Source organism: Caretta caretta, chromosome 1, assembly GCF_965140235.1.
Source record: "Caretta caretta isolate rCarCar2 chromosome 1, rCarCar1.hap1, whole genome shotgun sequence".
Lineage (NCBI taxonomy): Eukaryota > Metazoa > Chordata > Testudines > Cheloniidae > Caretta > Caretta caretta.
The window spans coordinates 138,969,623-138,992,659 of record NC_134206.1 but is presented as its reverse complement, the minus strand read 5'-3'; the positions used below and the strand labels follow the sequence as shown (position 1 = coordinate 138,992,659).

General features: G+C 42.4%; 1 protein-coding gene across 9 annotated transcripts in view; it reads right to left on the bottom strand.

Annotated features, from left to right (window-relative positions):
* The window catches only part of REPS2 (RALBP1 associated Eps domain containing 2), a 143,575-nt gene that overhangs the window by 5,261 nt on the left and 115,277 nt on the right, over positions 1–23,037 (bottom strand). For 4 of the 9 annotated variants that reach the window (XM_048861928.2, XM_048861889.2, XM_048861879.2 and 1 more), the window contains 4 exons: positions 22,204–22,284; positions 9,588–9,671; positions 4,375–4,520; positions 1,271–1,379 (listed from right to left, as the gene is read on the bottom strand). In XM_048861928.2, the coding sequence (XP_048717885.2) occupies positions 1,271–1,379; positions 4,375–4,520; positions 9,588–9,671; positions 22,204–22,284 (420 nt within the window). The remainder of the gene's footprint in view (positions 1–1,270; positions 1,380–4,374; positions 4,521–9,587; positions 9,672–22,203; positions 22,285–23,037) is intronic. The other 5 variants (XM_048861947.2, XM_048861921.2, XM_048861897.2 and 2 more) reach the window with 4 other exon arrangements.

Genomic DNA, 23,037 nt, shown 5'->3' with positions numbered 1-23,037 from the left:
GAACTGGGGATAATAGCACAGCCTGACCTCACTGGAGTCTACATTAAAGATTGTAAGGTGCTCAGGTGTGAAAATGGAAGGCATATAAATACCAGAGAGAGAGAGAGACTACAAAAAGGTAATGGTGACAGAGTGTTTGCTATTAAAACTTACAAGTGTGACATCCTTCCCCAAGGTCAGTCCACTGGGCCATACTGCCTTTTTACCTTGCTATTAAAGGCCGCATGCTCAGCCCTGGCAGGGAGAGTCTGCCTTGCACTGTTCCTGAGAGCTCTTTCTAGACAATTCAGGAATAGTGGTAATGATAAGTTCCTATGTGGAATCATACGTCCGTCCGGATCCAAGGAAGGTGGTTGTAACACCGGATGTTGAGTGAGTGGGGTGGGATGTGAAGCTAGGAAAAATATAGCATGGGGATTTCTCAGGACTCTGACAGAGATGCAGAGGAATGCTAAAGGAGGAAAGAAGGTCAGGCAGGCCAACTCAGGGGCAGCCCACTGTGCTATTAGGTAGGACATCAGGGTTCAGATTCTGGTCCTGGTCTCACATTTCCAGACCAGTAAAGAGCTGGAAGTGCTGCAGAAGGTGGCACTTTCAACCCGCGAGGGAAGAGCAACAGTAGTCTCCTCTGACTGATTGGCAACCAGTGTTGATGGTCTCTGAAAGGATTCCCAGTATGTTCAGACCTTCTTACGTAGAAGTATGATAGTCTATGTAAGTGACATGAAGCTTCAGCAGAAGAAAAATTTAGGAATATATTGACTTCATGATTGGACAATTAAAAAGAAAAGAATTTATTTTGATCAGGAACTTACCAATTTAAATGCTCCAAAAAGTTCTCAAATACAAGCTAATGGATAGTGTTTTACAATCACTCTTAGAGGCTCATCTAAGGCAACAGTTCAGCCAATACTTTGTATACTGAATGTCTGAACGTAAGAAGTTAAATAACTGATCAGGACAAAGAAAGCTATGTCTGAGTTCCTCTCATGCCTGAGGAGACAGCATTAAATGCTCTAGAAGCATTCAAAACACAAGAATCATCATTTAAACTCAATTCAATCGACACCACAGCCCTTTGCATTTAGGTTTCACATTTTCTTATATAGGCCACTCACCCTAAAGGTACAACGTAGCCACTCTTTCAAGAGAGAGTCTGGAAACAAAGCAGTAGGTTTCATCTATAAAGAGGAACTAGATCCTTCGCCAGTGGTGAAAAACAACCGATTGCATCAAGCCTTGTAACTGTGATATTCAAGGCGTTCCTTACCTTCAGTTGCTGCTGGAGTTCGCTATTCAACCTGGCTAGCACCGCATTGGCTTCTTTGTTTTTACGAATAGCAGTCTGAATAGCCCTCTTCTGCTTGGAAGACTGTCTGCTGGAGATAAATACAAAACATTTCAATGAAAAGAGCCTCAACAGTGACTGTCCCCAGGAGACCAGACATCCCCTTTATGTACTTGTGTACTGAACCTTGATCAAAAGAAAAAGATACCAATTTACAAGAAAAGGTAGTAAATAAGTGTTGATGACTGAATCAGATGGGTGATTCAAAAGCAAAATGGTCTCATTTGTTAATCTGAACCATCAACCTATTTTAGGCCCATTTCAACTATTTTATTTTCAATATACTTGTATTTACTGCAATATCCTTGCCAGTATTGTTTTCAAACACTTAATGGGGTTTAAAATCTCACTAATGCCTAATGGAAAATGTACAGAACATTCTACTTAGAAACAATTTTACTTATTTTTAGTATCTTTTAATTATTTATTATTAAGGACATCTGCATGAAAATAAAATCTTTGCTTTTTCAAGAATTTAGCTGCTTCTGCTGTTTCTTTCTACACTTGAAATACTTATCTTCCATTTTTATACCAGTCATTTCCACCACATCTGACTGTGATGTCACACACAGAAATGGAACTTCAGATAGATGAATTATGGACATTATTCATCTGCTCATGACTCTTAAACAAAGATTTGTTTAAATGCAAATGTTGCTAGTAATAACAAAACAACAAGGAAAGGGAAATATGATAAATATAGGTTAGATAAGCAGAACTGTTTCTAAATAGGCATTTTAAAGTTGTACATGAGGCATCAGCAGCTCTTTAATGACAACGTACTCTAAGACAGATGCATATTTAAACAGAGCGCATAGTGGCAAGCAGTTGGAAAAAGCCCAAGTTAGCTCTTTCTCTGAACAGAGTGGACAGCTGTGATTTTTGCAATAGAACCTGTGCCTGTTTCTTATAATAGGTGGTCCTTTTGCTATTGTTTTTCACCTTTCCACCAACCAGTTTATCTACATTTTTCCCTCTAATCAATCTTTATAATAAAATGTAAAAAGAAAAGAAAAGAAATCAAAGCGTACACGTATCACTATGTGGTCATTTAAATGTTCTGGAGAAAATACAAACATCTGCATCAGATAGGGCTGATTAGGGATGTTAGCAGGTGTTGCAATTTTCCTATATAACTGGGGCTCCAAAAGCATGTACTAGCATTCTCAGGCCATCTCAGGAGCACTATTTTCTCTTTTAATCTTCCAGGTTATGTAGCACTAGGGATGTAAATATTGTTTAAAAAGTTAACCAGTTAAACAGTTAAAATTATATTGTTTAACTGAGGCAGCCGGGGCTGGGTTCCCTCCGAGTGCAGGGCCACCAGGGCTGGGGCTGCTCTGGCCGGCAAGCAGAGGATTAATGGTTAAGGTTGGTTAACAGTAAACCTAATGCTTACTGGTTAACCTTTTACATCCCTATGTAGCACAGATTCAGGCCCTCAACAGCTTGATTGTATACTTATTGTGAAGAACTGATTGGATGACTCAGCTGGCCTGGTTTTGGCTCAGATTACCTGATCCAGAATCATAGGGTTAGAAGGGACCAAGGGTCATCTAATCTACTCCTCTGCCAAGATGCAGAATTTGTTGTGTCTAACCATCAAGACAGATGGTTAGCCAGCCTTCTTTTGAAAAGCTCCAGTGAAGGAGCTTCCACAACATCCCTAGACAATCTGCTGATGAGACATGGAGGATTTGGGCTAAGCACAGCCTTGGTTTTTGCATACAACTTCAGCTGCAGGAGATGTGCAAACTCAAAGAAAGATTCAACTGCACTCACCTTGCATATGAATCCTGGGATAAAATAAATTAGACTGAATACAGCCCTTTTCCCACCCCATCACCTGCGCCTGCATTCCTGTTATTGGACTTGTTATTGGAGTCACTAAGACTCTCTGGTCTCGGTGATTTCAATATCTATGCTTTCAATATGCACACTGGTAATAGCTGTAGCATGCTGACTCTAGATCCCATAGCCATCATGGCAATCTAAGATTATCTCAAGTGGTCTGTGGCTCAACTCACACTGGTGTGATACTCTTTTCTTTGGGATGGATCTAGAAATAAGCGTTAAACATGTACTGTAATCATTTTCTGATCAACATCTCCCCTAGGCTGAGGGCAAAGCCCTTCTTGACTCCTGTCAGCTTGGTCGACTTGTTTCTACAGTTCATGCTCCGAAACTGTTGGACCCAATGAGGTTCCAGAATAGATGGGGGGAAGTATTGCTTTTCAGTGTTTAGGCCTCTCTTTGATGGAGTGGAACGTTACAACTATCTATTGCTCAACATCAGTGAAGACACTTGGACACCTTCTACCCTCAAGTTAAGTCGTAGCAAAGGCGGTGTCTTAGAATGCTTGGGACTGAAGAGAAGCGCTTAGTCTGACCAGTTGTGTCAGAGAATTTTGGCACTCCTACACTATGGCTGAAGTGGTGGTGAAACCAGTGTTGCTCTCCTCAGTCACAGCATTTGCAAACACCTGACCATAGGGTTGTTCAGTGTTGTGAATGCACATGTAACTGAGACTGTATTGAAGTTTAGTTCCTTGCTGTGGAGAACCGTCATCTTATTATGATGACAAGATTGAAGGGATTTGGAGCCGTTCCCCGCATGCTCATCTCCTGGTTGGTTAACAAGCCACAACTGCCAGAATGAGTGAGGACAACTTCAGCAGCATTATGCAGGCTTCAAACACCTGCTAACAGGGTCAGCACAAGATCCCTGCCACCTTGTTACAGGGGGTAGTTGAGTGGTAGCTTTTGTGATGTAGACACATATTTGTTGACTGAAACCATCAAGTGCATTTCAAAGAGGCCATTGTTCAGCTATCACATGTTAACAATTTTTGGTCACTATGACCTGGCCTGCATTTGAACTGGCAATCAAGAGTTGAGGTCTGTATCTCATTACCAATGCCCTGAGTCATTCAATCATTAAATATGAGAATGAGGCAAAAAAACCAAACACAGTCAAGTCATAGCTCATGGTGCAGCTTGGTGTAGTTTTTAGGTGTGTTTTTTACTTTTGGGCAGGAAGATGGGGTTTGGCTGCAGGCAAAGAAGAGGTCACACTGCTAGTGGGAGTAAGCTCCTGGTTTTCCAACATCTGATTTTCGGAGCGGAATTTCCTACGGATTGGTTTGGATGGTGGCTGAGTAAGCAGAATCTCCTTTGGAGGACAAAAAAACAAAGATTAAGTTAGTCCTTAAATAAGTCAGCGTCCAAAGACATGCTACAATGATGACATGGTGAAAGAAAAGACTATGATGAGTGAATGCTTTTGACACACAAACTGCTGAAGTATGGCCTAAGGTTTGTGCTGTTTCAATTTTAATTAAATTCAGTAATAACCTGCTTTTTAAAAACTGCATTCTGTCATTTTAATATTAATTTTCTATATTTGCAGGTTGGCTATTTTTGTTGGTGTGTCTTGCCCTCCCTCCCTTCAATTGTCTTGCATGAACGACTTCTGTCTTATCTGAATTTGGACTGTATGCTGTTCAGGGCATACACGCGTGTGTACATGCATATGTGTACATGTAGCATACTGGGGCTTCTGGACATTACCGGAATATAATTAAAAAATTATGCTCTGTGTAATATGAGGATTTTGCCTGCATATGCTGCCATCATGATCAACACAGGACATTTCCCAGGAGTGACCAATATCGATTGTCAGTTAAGGATTATAAAGTATCTACCCATTATATGGCCTCAACTCATTCCCATAGAATCTGAGTGCCTCACAAACGTATGAATTTATCCTCATGACACCTCTGAGAGGTACTACCACCAACCTCACAGTACAGCTGAGGTACAGTGTCTGAGAGAGACTGATTTGCCCAAGGTCACACAGAAAAGCTGTGGTACAGCTAGGAATTGAACCAGATCTCCTGTGTCCCAGGCAAATGCTTCAAACACAAGACAGGCTTCCTCTATCCTACGATGTCGGTCCCAGAAATACTTTCCCTTTTAGAGGCAGCTCGGAAACTGGCTTACAAAGACGTACATGTAAACTATCATTGCAGAATGAGTGCACGTAAGGCTAATGATTTGTCATGGAGAAGTACATGGAAAGACGTGGGCAGGCTCAGGTAGAAAACACAAAATACATTATTTTTTAATAAAAAATGCCAGAAGTGCTTTCATTATTTTAATTAAAATATCCTCTATTTTGCCCAAAACTTTACCACCACTGCAGTATCAGGCTGTTATAATAATAATGTATTATTATAATAAAGCTTAGCTTTCATAGCACATTTCATCTGTAGATCTCAAAGTGCTTTAACAAAGAGAGGCCAGTAGTATCATCATCCTCATTTCACAAAGCAAGAAGCTGAGGCGAAAAACAGTAAAGTGACTTGCCAAAGGTTACACAGTGAAATAGTGACAGAGCCAGGACTAGAACCCAGCTTTCATTATACGATCTAGTGGTGTATTCACTGGACCAGGCTACCTTCCTTTCTATGTCTTAGGAACCAATTAATACAATATAAATAAATTAAACAAAGTAATACACCTTTAAATGACCCAGTGAAGTGCCCAAAAGGCTGCAATATGTAATCTGAGTCAGCAGAGGGCTATTGTGGGTGTTTTGCAATAAAAAGTAATTTAAGGCCAGGAAGAGAGTTAGCGTTATGAGGAGGTAGAGTCTCTAACATTCCAAAATCCCACAGGGTTCCATGACTACTTTAAAAATATTTAAAAGAACCAACCCCAAAAAAAACAAAAAAAAAACCAACCAAACAAACAAAAAACCAAGATCTGTTGCACACTACCCAACATGGAAAGCCACTTGCGTTAAATATGTGGAATACCACACTCAAAATAAACACATGGCAAAGTATAATTAATGTATTTGCTTACTGCTTTTTAAAAAAATGTATACCCAGGCTGAGAGAGATTACATCTACGTACCAGATTTTCACAAGATATTTGTTGCTGAAAACAGCAGACATTTTCAGACTATACACTGTTCTGCTTGTTTTCACAATGGAGATGTAGTGTTTGTTAATTAAAGTGAGTGAATGAGGTCCTTATGTAAGTTGCTGGTTTAATAGTCTTAGTGGCGGAGTCCCCCACTTACACAGAGAATGGCTGCAGTGTGAGTCATTGCAATGTAAGCTCCCCTACCCTGTCTCATCAGCATGCCCAAATCTAGAAAGGGTAGGACCACCACTTGGGGCAGAGGATAGTTCAGCCTCTATCCGTATTCAGTCCTGGGCCTCCTATGTGGCTGCCAATAGTGATGCTGGTTTTATGAATGTGGACACCAGGCTGCTAGAATGTGAAATGAGACCAAGAGTTCATTTCCAGGACTTCATTGAACAGCCATCAAATGGTAATACCTGTCTGTCACTATTGCTGGAGTGAGCTGGATTTCCACCACTGACCTTTAGGAGAAAGGCTCAGAATCTCATTTCCAAAACTCAGTCCTCTGGTTCCCCTTTGTTTTTTTTTAAATAATTGAATAGTATCTATGTTTACTATTTAATTGAATAGGGTAGCAGAAAGAGTGTAACTATTGTATGGTTATAGATCTGGGGTAAGATTGTGCTTTGTGGCCTCACGCTTGGCAAGGTTGAATAACTCTCTCTGAAAATGTCATGCGAGACGACTAGGGAACTTGTATGTGATTTCTACATGCTTGAATGGGTGAGAGCTGGGGAAATGCAAAATACACAATCTCTGTTTATGTTAGTATTGCAAAAAACAGCCAAACCTGGAGGTCAAAAAGCCCCATTTTCCTGAGTGCTATTTGAGGGGCTGGTACATTGCTAAAGCCAGACAAACAGAAAACACAGAGAACCTTACTTGGCAGGATGATAGGGAAGTCAGTCCTTTTGAGAACAAAAGAAATTTGAGTTGCACAAACTGACCTGAAAGCAATTCTACATCCTGTAGTTTGTTTTGGGCTGAGACAATACCACTAGTGCTAACTGAACTTGGAAACTAACCTATGAGACGATTGTTGGTTAAAGACAGACACACTGAGCCTGCCAGAAGATGCCAGGCAGAGAAGTTGTTAGCATCTGGTTAAAAACGCAGTTGGGTAAGAGATCTTAAAATGCTAGCTTTGTCATCAGTGTGAGTTAGATGGACTTTTCAGCTAAGAATCCTAGACAACATCCCATAATTGTAATTCAGCTTCTTGCCCTCCTAGTGACTAGGGGGAAGAGTCTCAGGGGTCTCTCTCAAACTGCTGGTTCTCTTTATTGTGTTTTTCTAATAAATTTGCTTTCACTTAAAAACTATCAGCATGTAGTTTGGGGAAACTGTTGTGCTGGTTTGGAGAAAGATGAGCACTGCTGGTTGTTCTAGGAGAAAGGAAGCTGTCTTCTGAGCAGTAGTCACTGGTGCTCAGTGCAAGTGATACATTTGTTAGTGCCAGAGTCCCTTATTCAGTACATTTGTCCCTTCCTTAGTAAAAAAGCAACACCCAAAGGGAGTTCAAAGGAAGGGTGTGTGTGTGGAGAGAGGATGTGGGAGAACCTGAGTGAAGCATCAGGAAGATGCACATGGGAGAGGGTCCAACCCCATAAAAAAGTTGGGGAATGAGGAAGAAAATTAAAGAGATTCATTCCCTGGTAAATTCTGGAAGAGCAGCTGTAAGTTCCTGCATTTTAGGAGATGATGACATTTCAAAACAAGCGTTTTATGCTCTAGAAGTCAGCTTTTTTATATGGAATGCTCTGTTATAAAAAACTTCCTAATGACAAGTTAAGTTCTATTGATAAAATAGTTCCTGAACCAGACAAGTCAACGCACCATAACCACTGGGCTCTCCTCAAACTTACAGTTCCCAGAGGCTCACTTTGCCCTGCTGCCCCCCTACTCCCATCCGAAACTCTCGCCATCTGTGCCTTGCGGGGTGAAGGAGGGCTGAAGTTCTGCAGAACAACTCTGATAGATACTCCTGCCTCCTCTTTCATTGTATTGAGGAGGAGGCTCTTCAGGCCACTGCTGCAGATCTCCTGCAGGCCTGTGCCCTGGGCATACACTCCAGGAAGCTGGGGTGGGTGGGGATAGTGGCTATTTAAGGCTGCCAGTTTCAGGTGCCCAGCATCATGTGGTCAGCTCTATAGTGGGCTGGGCTGGCTATAGCTATCCTCTCTCTGGCTTCTTCTCTGCAAAGCTGCCTCTGGTGGCTAGCGGTCATATGGGTGACTGAACAGCAGGAGCAGCTGCAGCATATGGCACAGAAGCTACCAGCCAAACAAACAGGTCGTGGTGCTCATTTGGGGAAGAAACATCACTGGGCAGGGAGAGGCAGGGAGTACAGAAGGAAATCAGAAGAAAGCCCACTTTATCACCTGTGGGGGTGTTTTAACAGTTCCCTCTCCCACCAGACATCACCCAAACTCTCCCGACTCTTCTACAGGCCACCTGTGCAGACTCTCAACTCCACCCAGGCATCATCACATCCCTTTCTCATGGGCAGAGCAGGTCCGTCCCTTTCAAGAACACCCCTCTGTGGCAGCATCTGGCACCACACTGTGCCATACATCAGTACTAAATAGACACTACGGAATGTCTGCGCTGCATTAGTACCTGGTGGAGTATCATTGGAGATCCTAGGTCTCGAACTGCTAATTAACAACTGCCCCTGCTACTGATCTTAGACGGAAAGGACAGAAGTGGCATCCAGACAAAGCAAGGGCACAAAGGGTTATTACCCCAAAAGGCACTAGGAGGAAAATGACATAAGCTGGTCCTTTGGAGTTACAGCATATCTATTTTATATGCCTGCAAGCATATAAAACCTGTAATTCATGCTTTAAACAAATTCCTGAAATTCTATGCATATTATAGAAGAGATCCTGAGCTCTAATAAACTGGTGTACTTATGTTGGATCCTTAATATCAGATTTTTAAAATGTTTCATGTTGGAAGGGCTGGAAGGAAATGAGGACCAGACACCATTGATCTCTTCTCCCCACTTCTTTAAGGGCCCGTGTGTTTATACTGTAAACAAATGGCAAGTTTTTTTTCTTAATGCACATGTACTGACGTGTGGATTGAAAACTTTCTTAATGATTTATCTGAGCTGATGGTGAATGTCACGTGAGTCCAATTCCCCCTGGTGTCCTGACCTCCAGAAAAAGTAAACATGTAAAAATGTAATCCTAAACCTCAGTTTAATTGCTTTAAAACTTAAAACAACTAAGGTCAGTTGATGAAGGCAAAAAGATAAAGGCAGATCATTCAACAACAGCATTAGACATATTGGCCTTACCTTTCTCGTTGGGCTGCTTTCTTCTGTCTGTGATGGGGCTCTATTCATCTGAGGATGGAATTCAATCTCAGATACTTGTTCTGTCTGTAACAACAAATCAGTCACCGCTACACCCAGAAAATGTCTAGCAATCATGTACAATAAAGACAATGAAAGCAAACACTAGACACAAAAGAAAAGTTACTTTAGCAATTTAACTCTGAGGGGGAAAGTTATGGTGACAGCTAAGTGAATGACACACGTCTTTTGTATATTTTTAATTAAACCATTTCCCCCCTTTATTGTGATAAGAAAACAAGAGAAAACTTTTTGTGAAAAGCTAGAAATGGTAACTTCTCTGAACATAAATGGCCTGCTACCCAGGAGTCTTTTCTAGGGTTTGGTTCCTACAATATAACACACAGAGCTCTTCCATTATGAGAAAAGAAAAGCCACAGCAACAACTACCAAGGTCAGGGGTGCAAACTGTCACTGGATCCTGAAGACTCCAGTTGAAAAACTGAATAGTAATATGAATATATAATGAGATCAAATGATATTCAGTGGGAGGGAGGGGTTTACAGGGGAGCCTCTGACTGTGGGTGCTAAGGCCTAGAACAAGAAAATGGGAACTACTGCAAAAATTGTGATGATGTCACTTTATATACAAGGTATAGAAGGAGACAAATCTACCACCTTCCTGCCCTAATCCAGCTCCAAATAGAAAATAATTGCAACAGTCAAAGCACTTCCAAAGAAAAGTCCTTAAATGTATCAGGCTAAAAATTCTAAAAATTAAAACCGGGGGTTACTGTACTACAGCATGCTCACTTCTCCAAAACAGTTAGTTTCTGTGAGGTTAAATTTAAAGGGTTAAGTCCTGGCTCCTCAGGCGTCAATGGCAAAACTCCCACTAACTTCAGTGGTGCCAGGATTTCACCTAAAGCCTCATACCAATAATTTATCAAGCACGGAATAACCTATTCTGCTATTGCTGACAGACTCTTGCTGAGAGACTTTGGAAGCAATAACAGTCCCTGCATTATCACGATCTAGTGCAGTCAAAGTTACTTCAATGCCTCTGGTTCAGCACAACCCATAAATCAAACAATGTCAGAATTATATATAGATTATAAAGTATTTGAAGAGGGACTTCATCATACCACTTCTACTCCCTTCACAACAGAAGCACGATGGAAGCTCTGTCAGGTTTGCTAGTGCTTTACAACTGTAAGGGGTAGAACTAATGCTAGGAGAGGGATTTGTGATCTTCCTTTAAATGCATATGTAATTCCTCAAGACAGCAGGGTAAAATAAATGCCATGGCTGACAAGATTTCCCTTTTCCTCCTTCAAGTATGGTACATTTGAACAGCAAAGCAATGCTAAAAAGAATTTGCCAGGGGGCTAATATTTGGTACTACCATTTTGACTCAGAAAACCTTCCAGGTATTGCTAGGCTGAGATTATAACTGAAGGCTCCTGACATACAGAGGAATGAAAGGGGGAAAGGCCACTCTTTGCTGAATCACTAAAATCAACGATTTAATTATTTTTTTAATACAACATGTCTCTTTGTTATCCAGTGAAACAAACAATCGATTCCCTACTTTCCAGAACCATTTCTTATGTAACTGAAAGAAATTCAGAACCAAAACACAGACTTCAGTGGCTTGGCAACAGCATATCGGGCAGGCACTTCAGGCATATAAATTCTAATGAATGATCTTGGGACAGCAGAGCTCAAATGCATCACGGAAACAATGAATTTGGACACTGGTGAAATGAAAATCTCCGCCCTCACCCACATTCCTTTGATAAAGGGTTGATTCACAGAGAAAAACCAATGATGATGGCCCCAGAGGGAACTATGTGGTATGTCCTCCTGCTCAGAAGAAATGTACAGAAGGGGACCACATGTAACTGAGTGAGAAAGGAAGCAGGAAAACAGAGTAAAAGATGCTCGGAGGATTGTTTGAGATGGAAGGAAGAGATAACCAGAGAAGCACCATTTGGCTCTGTCTACCGATTAGATTTTGGCAGGTGCAAAAAGGATCATACTTCAGTTGCAAAGCTACAGAGCTTTATTCTCCTCATCCCCCTGCCACTGACTGCCTTCAAATACGAACACACACACACACACACAGGTTGGGATCTGCAAAAGTGCTCAGCTCCCAATGAAGTCTCACTGAAGTTAATAATGGGAGCAGAGTTAGACTTCCTTTGAGCATCGCAACCTACAACTAAACTGATCAAAACAGAAAGACCTCACAGCAGAACAATGTTACTTAAAATAAAATTTGTAAAAGGAAAGAAAAAAGTACCAGGCTTGGACACCATCAGATGCAGATATCAAATCAAGTGTTGATGCCAATACTAAAGGATAAGATTTCAGGATGTCCTGCCAATCTGATGCCACAGCATTTTTTATGTTTATTGGCTATTTGAGTGCCTTGGGCATAGGGCACCCATTAAAACAACAGCTTCAGTGATTGCAAGGCTACATTTCTATTGTACTATTCGCTGCTGTCAAAAGCCATCGGTGTTGGTACTGCCCTGCCTATTCATTTGTGATCATGACGATCATACCCCAGTGTGGAATGCGGATCTGACAATATAACTGGGCACGACTAACTAGAGAGGTCAGATGGTTAAATACACAGATTTTATAAAAGAAAGGAATCAGTTCTGGTACAGGAGCTGATGTAAAATGAATACAAACCACTGGCTGTCATGTCCTTAAAGTGCCACCTAGTGGCATTTAGAACAGGTCATTACTGTGTTTCTCAGAACACAGGACGCACAAGAGATGCATGCATATTCATTGGCTTGGGACTGATCTGGTGGTTCTGAATTCATTCACAAGGCAGGCAGATAACAGGCTACACTGGAGACAGCGTGTATGAACTCTTCTGAACTTTCCATTTCCTCTTATAAAAAGGAAGCCTAGTCTATACCTAAATGTTTTCCTAACGTAGCTACATTAGGTGTATGAAAAAAAAATCAGCCCCCTAACCAACATAGCTATGCCAGCAAAAGACCTAGGATAGAAGCAGTTATACCAGTAATAAAGTCCTTTTACCAGTATTGCTTATTTTGTTCGGAGAACTGGTATAAGCTACAGCAGCAAAAGCATTCCCCCTCACTAGTCCCACTCAGATTTTAAAGGAATAGTCGTACAGCCAACGGGTGTGTTACTTTTTCATGAGCTGCCTCTGCTGGGGATTTCTCCTTTGAGGAAGATCCAGAGAAGAGGTACCAGTCAGGAGGGCCTGGGCAACACCAGAGACACAATGTACCTCAGGGGATTCATGGGATTTAGGAGCCAGACCTCTTTCCTCATGGAGGGGCAATCTCTCTCTCCCCAGTAAAAGAATGCAGAGGATACTCCGCAAGAAGCAGCTACAGGTATTCGTCCATGGGCATGACCTGGTCTAAAGCTATTTCAGAAACGGTGTGCCATTTATAATGGCAACTTTTTTCTTTTGGCTGGGGATTTTCCCCCCATTCATTTCAGTGCCTTCACCTTTGGGCCCTACATACCAGCACCTGTCCCGCTTCCTGTGGGCTGAGTGCAAGTTGCTCCAGAATATGCCACAACGCCACTCTGAGCAGCTGCTACAGAGCATGGGGAGAAGGTGATCACTGACGAGCAATGTGAGGTGTGCTCCCTCTATTCTATTCCATTCTCTAGTTCTTTTATTAAGCTCATCAGGAAATACCTGGGCACCCCTCCTTCTTCATTCAGGAGCTGAGCAACACGCTGTGATTTTACAACTCTATGGTATGAGGAATTCTTCCTTGGTGCTAAAGACTTCACTCTTTTACTGTGGAGTCTGAAAGTCTTCAGCATGTAAGCACCACCGTACAACTTAAATGCAAGGCCTTGTCTACACATGAAAGTAGCATCACTTTAACGACATTGGTATAATTAAAGCACTGCAACCTACTGAATGCGGATGCAATTAGACCAGGGGCGGGCAAACTTTTTGGCCTGAGGGCCACATCGAGTTTCAGAAATGGTATGGACGGCAGGCTGTGCCTCCCCAAACAGCCAGGCGTGACCCAGGACCCCCCCCCCCGCACTTCTCACCCCCTGACACCCCACCCCCAGGGACCCCTACCCCATCCAACCACCCCTTCTCCCTGTCTGCCCCCGGTGCCCCATCCACCCCCCCCCGACTGGCCCCCCAGGACCCTTACCCCCATTCAACCCCCCTGTTCCCCACCCTCTGACTGCCCTGCCCCCTATCCACACCCCCGCCCTCTGACCACCACCCTGAACTCCCCTGCCCTCTGTCCAACACCCCCCTGTTCCCTGCCCCTTACCGTGTTGCCTGGAGCACCGGTGGCTGGCTGCACCGCCGCGCAGCACAGAGCACCGGGTCAGGCCGGGCCCTGCAATGGCGCTGCCCCAGGAGCTCGCAGCCCCACGGCCCAGAGCACTGTGCCGGCGGTGCAGTGAGTGGAGGCTGCACGGGAAGGGGGACAGCAGGGGAGGGGCCAGTGGCGAGCCTACTGGGCCAGGAGCTCAGGGGCTGGGCAGGAGGGTCCCACGGGCCATAGTTTGCCCACCTCTGAGTCAGACGGATAGATAAGCTATACTTGTATAAGGCATCTTTAGACTGTTATAATTGCGTCCACACAAGGGGTTGTACCAGTATAGCTATTTTGGTTTAAAAAAAAAAATCACATCCCTAACTGACACAGTTATAGTGGTACAAAACCTGTGTGTATACCAGGCCTAAGACTATACTGTTTTGGGAAAGAGCAACAAAAGACTAAACAAAAGACTAACAGCACCGTACTCTTCTATTTCAAAATTCTTCAGAAGCCTCACTGCTCACACAGACCAATGTACAGCAGTTCATATTCCAAAGAGATATTCCTCCTATGTTCCTCAGCTGCACATCATATTCATATTTTCTGGGGATACTCTTACCCTCAAAGCAGGGGTTTAAATCTGACTAAGAAGCTTCCATTCTAGAGGAATGTATTAGCAAGGCCCAGATCTCAATCTCCTACTGAGCGATCATACTTGTAGCTCAGCACCTAATAATAAGTTTTCCCTAATGGACAGAGAAGAGGACAGTGTCAAGGCCCCTGCTTTTTATTCAGACATTCTGTGACCCTGGGCCAGTCAGCCATAACCTCTCTATTGTTATCAGTAACAACATCTATCTGATGGGTTGTTGGAAGGCTTGCTTAATTGTTTAGTACTTTGAAGTCCTCAGATGGCAGGTTTAGATAAATGCAAAAATTACATTATTTTACATTTCATTTTTGTTTTTAGGTTCCGGTCCTCACTCCTCAAGCAAAGCAGGATTATACACAGATTCCACCCTCACTTTGCTAGAAGGAAGTGCATGATTGACCTTCCAAAGCAAAACAGATAACACACTTCATATTTCAGTTATATTGAAACATTTCTGCTGGAGAGAAATACATATGGAGGGCCTGATCTTGCCAACACTTACAGGAGTGCTGGAACAATTTGTATAGTGAGTGTGCTGAGAGCTATTGAACCAAACTATAAACCCTGTATATGATGGAAACCACTTCAAGCCAAGGGGTGTGGCAGCACCCCTCATTCCAGCACCTATTAACACTTATGCACAAGAGAAACTTTGCACATATTAACAGGTTTCAGAGTAACAGCCGTGTTTGTCTGTATTCGCAAAAAGAAAAGGAGGACTTGTGGCACCTTAGAGACTAACACATTTATTTGAGCATAAGCTTTCGTGAGCTACAGCTCACTTATGCTCAGATAAATTGGTTAGTCTCTAAGGTGCCACAAGTCTTCCTTTTTTTTTTGCGAATACAGACTAACACGGCTGCTACTCTGAAACACTATGCATCCGATGAAGGGAGCTGTAGCTCACAAAAGCTTATGCGCTAATCAACTGGTTAGTCTCTAAGGTGCCACAAGTCCTCCTGTTCTTTTTGCACATATTAGTAGCCCAACTGAAGTCAACAGGACTATTCAAGTGAAAAAAGCTACCCATATGTGCAAAAGTGTTCACAGGATCACCAGATGCTTATCACCTGTAGTGCCACTTCTTTAATTTACAAAGAGGGGAGCGCAGAAGAGCTTATCTGTAAGGTGAAGTGGACTCTTAAACATGCATTACACTCTATCGGATACTAATTATACCTTCTGTCAATTATAAGTAGGTTAATTTTGAGGGACAGCTTTTTCTCCTTTCTATATGTTCACATTTTTGTGTTTCAAATCAATTTTTCTGTTTAAAGGCTATTCCCAAAAAACCCAAGCCTTCTCCCTTCAGTTTCGGTGACCCTGGTATATACCACATTGAACTGTCAATTCTTTCTACAGCTTGTTACAAAAACTGTAAGCAATAAGGCAGAAATAAAACAGATAGGGATGCAAATGCAACAAGTTGCCAAGATCTTAGAGTGCTGACGGCTTTCTCAGCACTGTGCAATCCTGAAATTTTGAAAAGCGCTTTTTTAAAAAAGCTATCTGAGAGTTGGTGATAAGGTTTGGGGAAAAGGCAGTAAATATACACAAAGTTGCCACAATGTTCAACCCAACTGCAATAATGCATGGGCCCAGATGGAAACATTAACAATCTGCTTTAATACTCCACTTTCACAGAACCGTATTAATGTAAGCTGGAAGGGGGCATTTGCGCTCTGTTAGAGACACAGGCATATGATTCTCATTTTTAAAAAACTTCAGCAAAATACAAAATTGGGGGTTTTTTTTATAATTTAAGATATTTGTCTCCCTATGGTAACCACTTTAGAAAAGGTTTCACTGCATTTGTCACTGAACCCCAAAATAACTTATTAGATGTGCTGGTCACTATCATTTTAAACCCTTTTTATTTTTTTGGGTCTGGCTATTCTGGATTTAAGATATAATTTTCCCTGATAGAGGAGGATAATCCACTTGTATTGTATTCAAAGTGACAGATGGCAGAATATTTCATACTGCAGACGATTTATAGTTTTATTATAGTCACAGCCTTCTTTAGCATCTAACACATTGATTATACACCATATGTTAATCCACAGCACATAGGGTGGACTATATCAATCCTTTATAAAACAATTACTTTTTTCTCATACAATGTTTGTATATACAGGCTAAAAAGGGGTTTACCGTGACTTAATAACGTAAGAAAAGATTGGCTCTACCTGTACCACTCTGTATGCAGGTACTAGGTTGCCATAACCTCAATACATCCTTTTGATTTCTAAAACAAAATTGTACCCGTCTAGCGCTCTAGATGTCCTGCCAGCACTTACAATCACATTCACAAATGTCAGCAAGGTTCAACACAAAAAAGCACACCAATTAGTCTAATGTTTAAACAAAAATACAGCCACAATAGAATAATAGAAACAAATCAACATATTCTGTCCCATTCACTCAATACCTTTACTTTCCCTGAATGCCTGAGCAAACAGATAGGTCATGCTAGGTGCCCTAAAGGTCAGCAGACTTGGACTATTTGGAACCAAAGGGGTGAGAGGAGAGAATTCCACATTCAAGGGACCCTCACAGAGATTATCCTGTTAACAGCTCTTTTTTAAATTCTGGTAATATTAAAATGGAATGAATTTTTTTATTCATCACACATGAAGGAGCCTGGTTCCAAAGACCATTACCTTCAGCAGAATGACTTATTGATTTCAATGGTAATTGGATAGTTGATTAATAATTATTTAGACTCTGATTCAAGGATAGGGTTAGATAGCAGATATCATTGCTAACATTTAAAAAAGGAATAGTGTGAAAACTTTAAGGCATTATCCAGTACCAGATTACATTTTCAGATCTAAACATACTAACAGTTGTAAAAATAATAATGTCTCAATTTTCAAATGAAAATTGCAAATCTTTTTTTTTTTTTTTTTTTAACTGACTGTTCCTGACAAGCCTTTTGTTCAGGATTCATTTTTGCACTACAACAGCTGATGTTATCACAGCTACTGAGAAAAGATCTGCACGGATTTAGGGTTTGTGATGTTATGAGCAGTTCCAACAGATACCTGGCATCCTGATCTCAGCAGTAAAATTAGAAAGAAATATCTTTTCAACTATTTTGCTTTTAAAAATTACAAATACAAGATTGTAAGCTCTCTTTGTCTATGTCGGGGTGGGCAAACTATGGCCCAGGGGCCACATTCGGCCCTCCAGACATTTTAATCTGGCTCTCGAGCTCCCACTGGGGAGCAGAGTCCAGAGCTTACCCCACTCCAGCCGGGGGGTGGGGGCTTGCCCCGCTCTGCACAGCTCCTGGAAGCAGCAGCATGTCCCTCCTCCAGCTCCTATGCATAGGGGCAGCCGGGGGCTCTGCCTGCCACCCCCGCAGCTCCCATTGGCTGGGAACCATTTTGCTTAGTTGATTAATAATTTCATCCCTACTCTCCATTATTATTAGCATGGATCCCTGCTGCCACTAAATAACATGTATTTTGTTTGTATACACTGGCCAGATTGTCTCCCTAACCTTCTGTTATTATTAACTGTTTGTATTATTGTAGCGCCTAAGAGCCCTAGTCCTGGACCTGGACATCATTGTACTTGGAACTGTACAAACACAGAACAAAGAGATAGCCCCAGGCCCAAAGAGCATAGAGCAGCAGGTACTGGACAGTCTAGTTAGACTGATTCTATCTCTCCTTAATAACTGATCCTTTGAGCTACCAGCTATTGACACAAGAAGGAGGAAAATTTGCAAAACACGTTTATTCCTATATCTAAGAAAATAGTGCAGGAGGAGTATGTACAAAAACCACCACTGGATTTTATACAAGATAGCAGTGGAACTACATATACCCAATATTAGAAGGAAACACACTAGATCTGTAGATGGAAAATACTTCAAAATAATTTATTAGCCAAAACAGAAGACTAGCCTTTGTCTAAATCTACTTCTATTAAAAAGTCTTTCCAGCAAACTTTCACAGTGACTTGGGAAAACCTGGATTGCCTTTAAAAAATACAGAAACACAATATTAGTGAATGAAGGTAATGCAGCTGATGTAATATATTTGGATTTTAATAAAGCATTTGATACGGTGTTTCACAAAATCTTACAGGAAAAATTAATTCAAATTGGCTTACAGAGGAAAAAGGAGATGTGGATTGTAAACTGGATAAAGAGACCATAAACAATAGCTTAGATACCTCTCTATGCTACAGTATCTAAGCACTGATGAAAGGCAAATTTATTTATTGCAGTTACCACAGGAACACTGAGATTAATTTCATAGCATTAGGAAAATTTTTCGTGAAAACTATATTGAAACAGGGGTCCATTGTGTGAACTGGTACAGATGAGGATTTGGACTCAGTGCAGACTGTGACAACAGATAAGATCACAGAGGATATGGGTTACAGTAGTTCCTCAGGGAATGTCAAGAAGAAGTAAATGCATGGTTAATCAACCAAATCCTCAAGTTCTATAGATAGATGACAAGGATGCATGCACACCCACAAATGTATCTATGGGGCTACGAGTCCGGAGGAACAAACCCAGCTGCCATTTCCCCCATTACTGGCTCACCCGAAGACAACATTCCCAACTCCTTAGGCCCAGGAGAGGGCCTGGGAAACAGAGCTGGTTTAAGGCAATCCAGTGCCCTAAACGACAGCTCTGGGAAGCACCTCCAGAGCTCTGCCCCCATGGCTCTGTGCCCAGCCACACCGCTCCCCATATGAAGTGATGATAACAGAAACCTCCTTCCCCTCCCAGGCAGCGACAGCGGTATGATGATCCTTTCTACACCACAGGAGAAGCAAGATGGGCCCCCCTGCCACCTAAGAGGCAGGAGTGGCAGCTGACCCCCTGCCCCACCACTGATATTTACCCCAATAACCAGGATATATCTGCTTTGGTTGGTGGGCAAGGCCTGCTGCATTCTTCTCCTTCTGCTACATGCAGAGTCCTCTGCTGGGTTGGCCTTGTCGGGGGCACACAGAGCAGCAAGCCTTGGAGTCAACAGCCTATTTTGATGCATGGGACAGTGCACATCACTTAGAGCTGTTGTTTCAAGCTGTCTGCAGATTCAGGCAAACATCTCTGCATCGGTTACATTTGGGGGGCATACAATTTCAAAATTTTCTTCCCAACTATGAAATCTAGCAACTTTCCTTTTTAAAAAAGATAAGAACTGAGATTCAGATGTAATCACAAGACTCCAGGGGCAGAGGTCTTTGGCATAGGCCTATGGTGCCTTTGTAGGGTGGCCAACTTTCTAATTTGTGAAAACTGGACACTGAGTGCCGGAACTTCCCCTGCCCCCTGCTCCGCCTCTTCCCCCGAGGCCCCGCCCCCCAGTCCTCTTTCCATCCGACCATCACTTGCTGCTCTCTCCATCACCCTCTCCCTGCCAGCTGAGCAGGGCTCTAGGGGTAGAAGTGTCACTGGGGCAGGACATTGGAGAGAAAGCCGGGCTCTGGGGGTGAGTAACTGGGCAAGATGGGGGAGGCAGAGCCAGGCTCTGGAGGTGGCGGGGTGACTGGGGCAGGGTGGGGGAAGGAAAGGCATGATCTTGGGGTGGAGGAGTGAGTGGGGCAGGATGGGACAGGGAGAGCAACTCTCGGGGCAGGACCAGGGAGCCGCCAGTACCTCTCTCTGTGGGAGCTGTTGCTAAGTGCTCCTCCAGGCTCCAGCGGCAGCAGCTGCTCTTCCCCCCGCCCCCAGTGGCGGAGGCAATTACTACAAGTAACTGGACTTTTAGTGTCCGGTCAGCACTGCTGACTGAACACTGCCAGGTTCCCTTTTCGACCGGACTTTCTGGTCGAAAACTGGGCACTTGGCAACCCTATGCCTAAATCCAGCCATGATGGGTTTTATTTAATAGGAAACAGGGTACTTCGCCTGGAAAGCAGGACCAGGGTTGAGGATACCTGTGTCAGCCACACATTTTATTAAGTGTACTATAACCGACCAATGGCCCAATCCTGCTTATCCACCATTTAGCTAAGGTGAACTATAAGTCAATAAATAACGTGGTGGGTTGGATGTGGGCAGAGTGTGATGAATTTGTGACATAACTAGAAGTGTTTAGTGCTATAAATTACTGTGTTGTTTCAATAATATAGTGAGGTTGACTGCCTAGGAAGTACTGGCAGGAAGAGGGAAGTCTAACAAAAAAGCTGAAACAATTTCTGAAAACTACAAAAGTATGGGACAAAAGTTAAAGCTCCATTTCTACATTGTTATTGATTACTCTCACACAGGAGCTTCTTTCCAATTAAAATATAATTACTAAACTTCTATCCTACCATAACTTGCTGATACACAACAGTGCCTGGAGTCCAGTGAACCCCTTAATTTCATTCTATTAGTATGTCTTAACTGCACAGTTAAACTGGGCTCTTACTAGGCGTTAGCCCACACTCCCCTACCATCTACACAGGAAAACCTCTGACCCAGTCTGGAGAGTCTTTAAGTCTGGGCTAGTTTACACAACTGTGAGGTGGATTAGAACTTGAGCTCCACTTTCACTTGGGTTGGAACCCTCTCACTTTGCAGTGAGAATACCAGCTAACTCACTCAAGTACTGATAGTCCTCAAACCTTTTCTACAATTCCCCCTGAAGGTCAAAGTTCTCCCACAACTGACTGGGAAAGAATCCTAGAAAGTCTCAACACAAGGAACCATGGACTATGCCCCCAGAGCCACATGGGTGAATGCAGAAACAGCGAGGATGCAGTAACGCGGATTGGGTTTTCCTGTGAGGACTCTCACCCTGGACTAGGCTAAGGTGGGTGCCAATCACCCAGGTTAACTGTGCAGGGAACACATACCCTAAACACCTAACCAATCCTAGCTACCTCCCAGTCATCCATGGAAAACTCCAGTTTCAGAATAAATTGTTTCCATCTTCCTACACTCCAATTGATTTCCAAAACAATGTCAAAATAATCACACCATAAGTATGCACAAGTAGTGCAGGGCAGCCTAAAAAATACTTGGGATATTTCATTCCCAAGCTACATCTGTGAATCAGGGTACTTAGCTATATATGGATATTGAAATGTTAAGGCAATAAAAAGGATTTCCAATAACACTGTAGAAAATTAGTTGAAACAGAAATTTAAGAAGAGCAAGATAAGTCCTAAAACAGGTAAAAGCTGAATATGTCACGCTGGTTTCAATGTTTTACTTCAGTTCTTCCTGATCCTGCCTCTATTTTGAAAACAGATTGGCTTCGCTTGAATTTATTCATGCTCTTTAAGTCAAGGGCCCCATTTGGGTAATGTAATCCATATGTTTGTTATAGCTGTACTTGCAATGATTAAGGATCAGAGAAGTTGAATTATGAACCCCATCCTCTATATACAATCTTGACCATTTAAAGGCACATTTTGATGACTAGGCACAGAAGATGTGAGCAAGGATGCAACTGACATGGTCTAAAATATTATTAAAATTATTTTTCAATTCAAAGTCAAAACAACAGTATTCTGAGAAGGCAGAAATATCTTTTTTAAAAAATCCTGCTGTAACGCCTTCCCACCCCTGATAATTTTTACAAGTGTCAGATGTTTCTCCAACACTACATATTTTGCAAGGAATAGCATATTGTACTGGGAGAGAAGAAAGCATCAGGAACTTTACATTGGAATCACTGTTTACAATTTTAGAGCGTACCTGTTCTTTTAGTCTGAACTCTGCATAGCTGGATTTGGCCTGTGCAACAGGCTCGGTATTTGTGACATGGTGAGGACCCTGCTGGATATGGAAATACATATGAGTGGCTCCCCGTTGCATGGTCAGAGAGAATAAAATCTATCACATGCTGAAAAAATAAGCAATTAGCAAAAGTATTACCTGTAGCACTGGTTTGATCCTCAAGAAAAGGGTTTTGTTTTGCTCATTTGTTTATTTTCCAGACGGGGTGACTGTAAGACTTTTGAGTGTGAAAGGGTACAGTGGAGATGGAGATGCAGCTGATGATGGAAGTGATATGAGGGAGGCAGGAAGCAATAATTCAGAGTAGAAGGGGGTGCGATGAATAGACACTACTTACAGGATATTAGGCAAAGCAAAGCTTTGATGGATGCACTAAGGTGCACGGCTAAGGTTGTAGTTGGATCAAAGAAGGCCTAAGGAAGCAATCTATATAATCCTCCAAATGAAGGATTTAGCAAACTCCAAAGATAATTTAGAGGAGAAGGAGATGGAGAGAGAATTGTTGTTTATGACCCAGCAAGTGGAAACCTTCCCTTTACAGAATAAATGCCCCCAGCCTACCATTAGGGGGCACTATGCTGCTGGAGATTCTGACTTTTATTTGAGACCTAAAACTGAAGTCCTGACCGCTGATGGTCGACTCAAAGATGCCAATGCACTTTTTATGTGAAGTAGGAATGTTAGCTCTACAGTGGTCAGGGACTCAGTTCTACATCTCAGCTGAAAGATTAACATATAAAATAAATTGCCATGTAAGGCCAACTGGAGCCAATGGTATAAATGAATAAAACA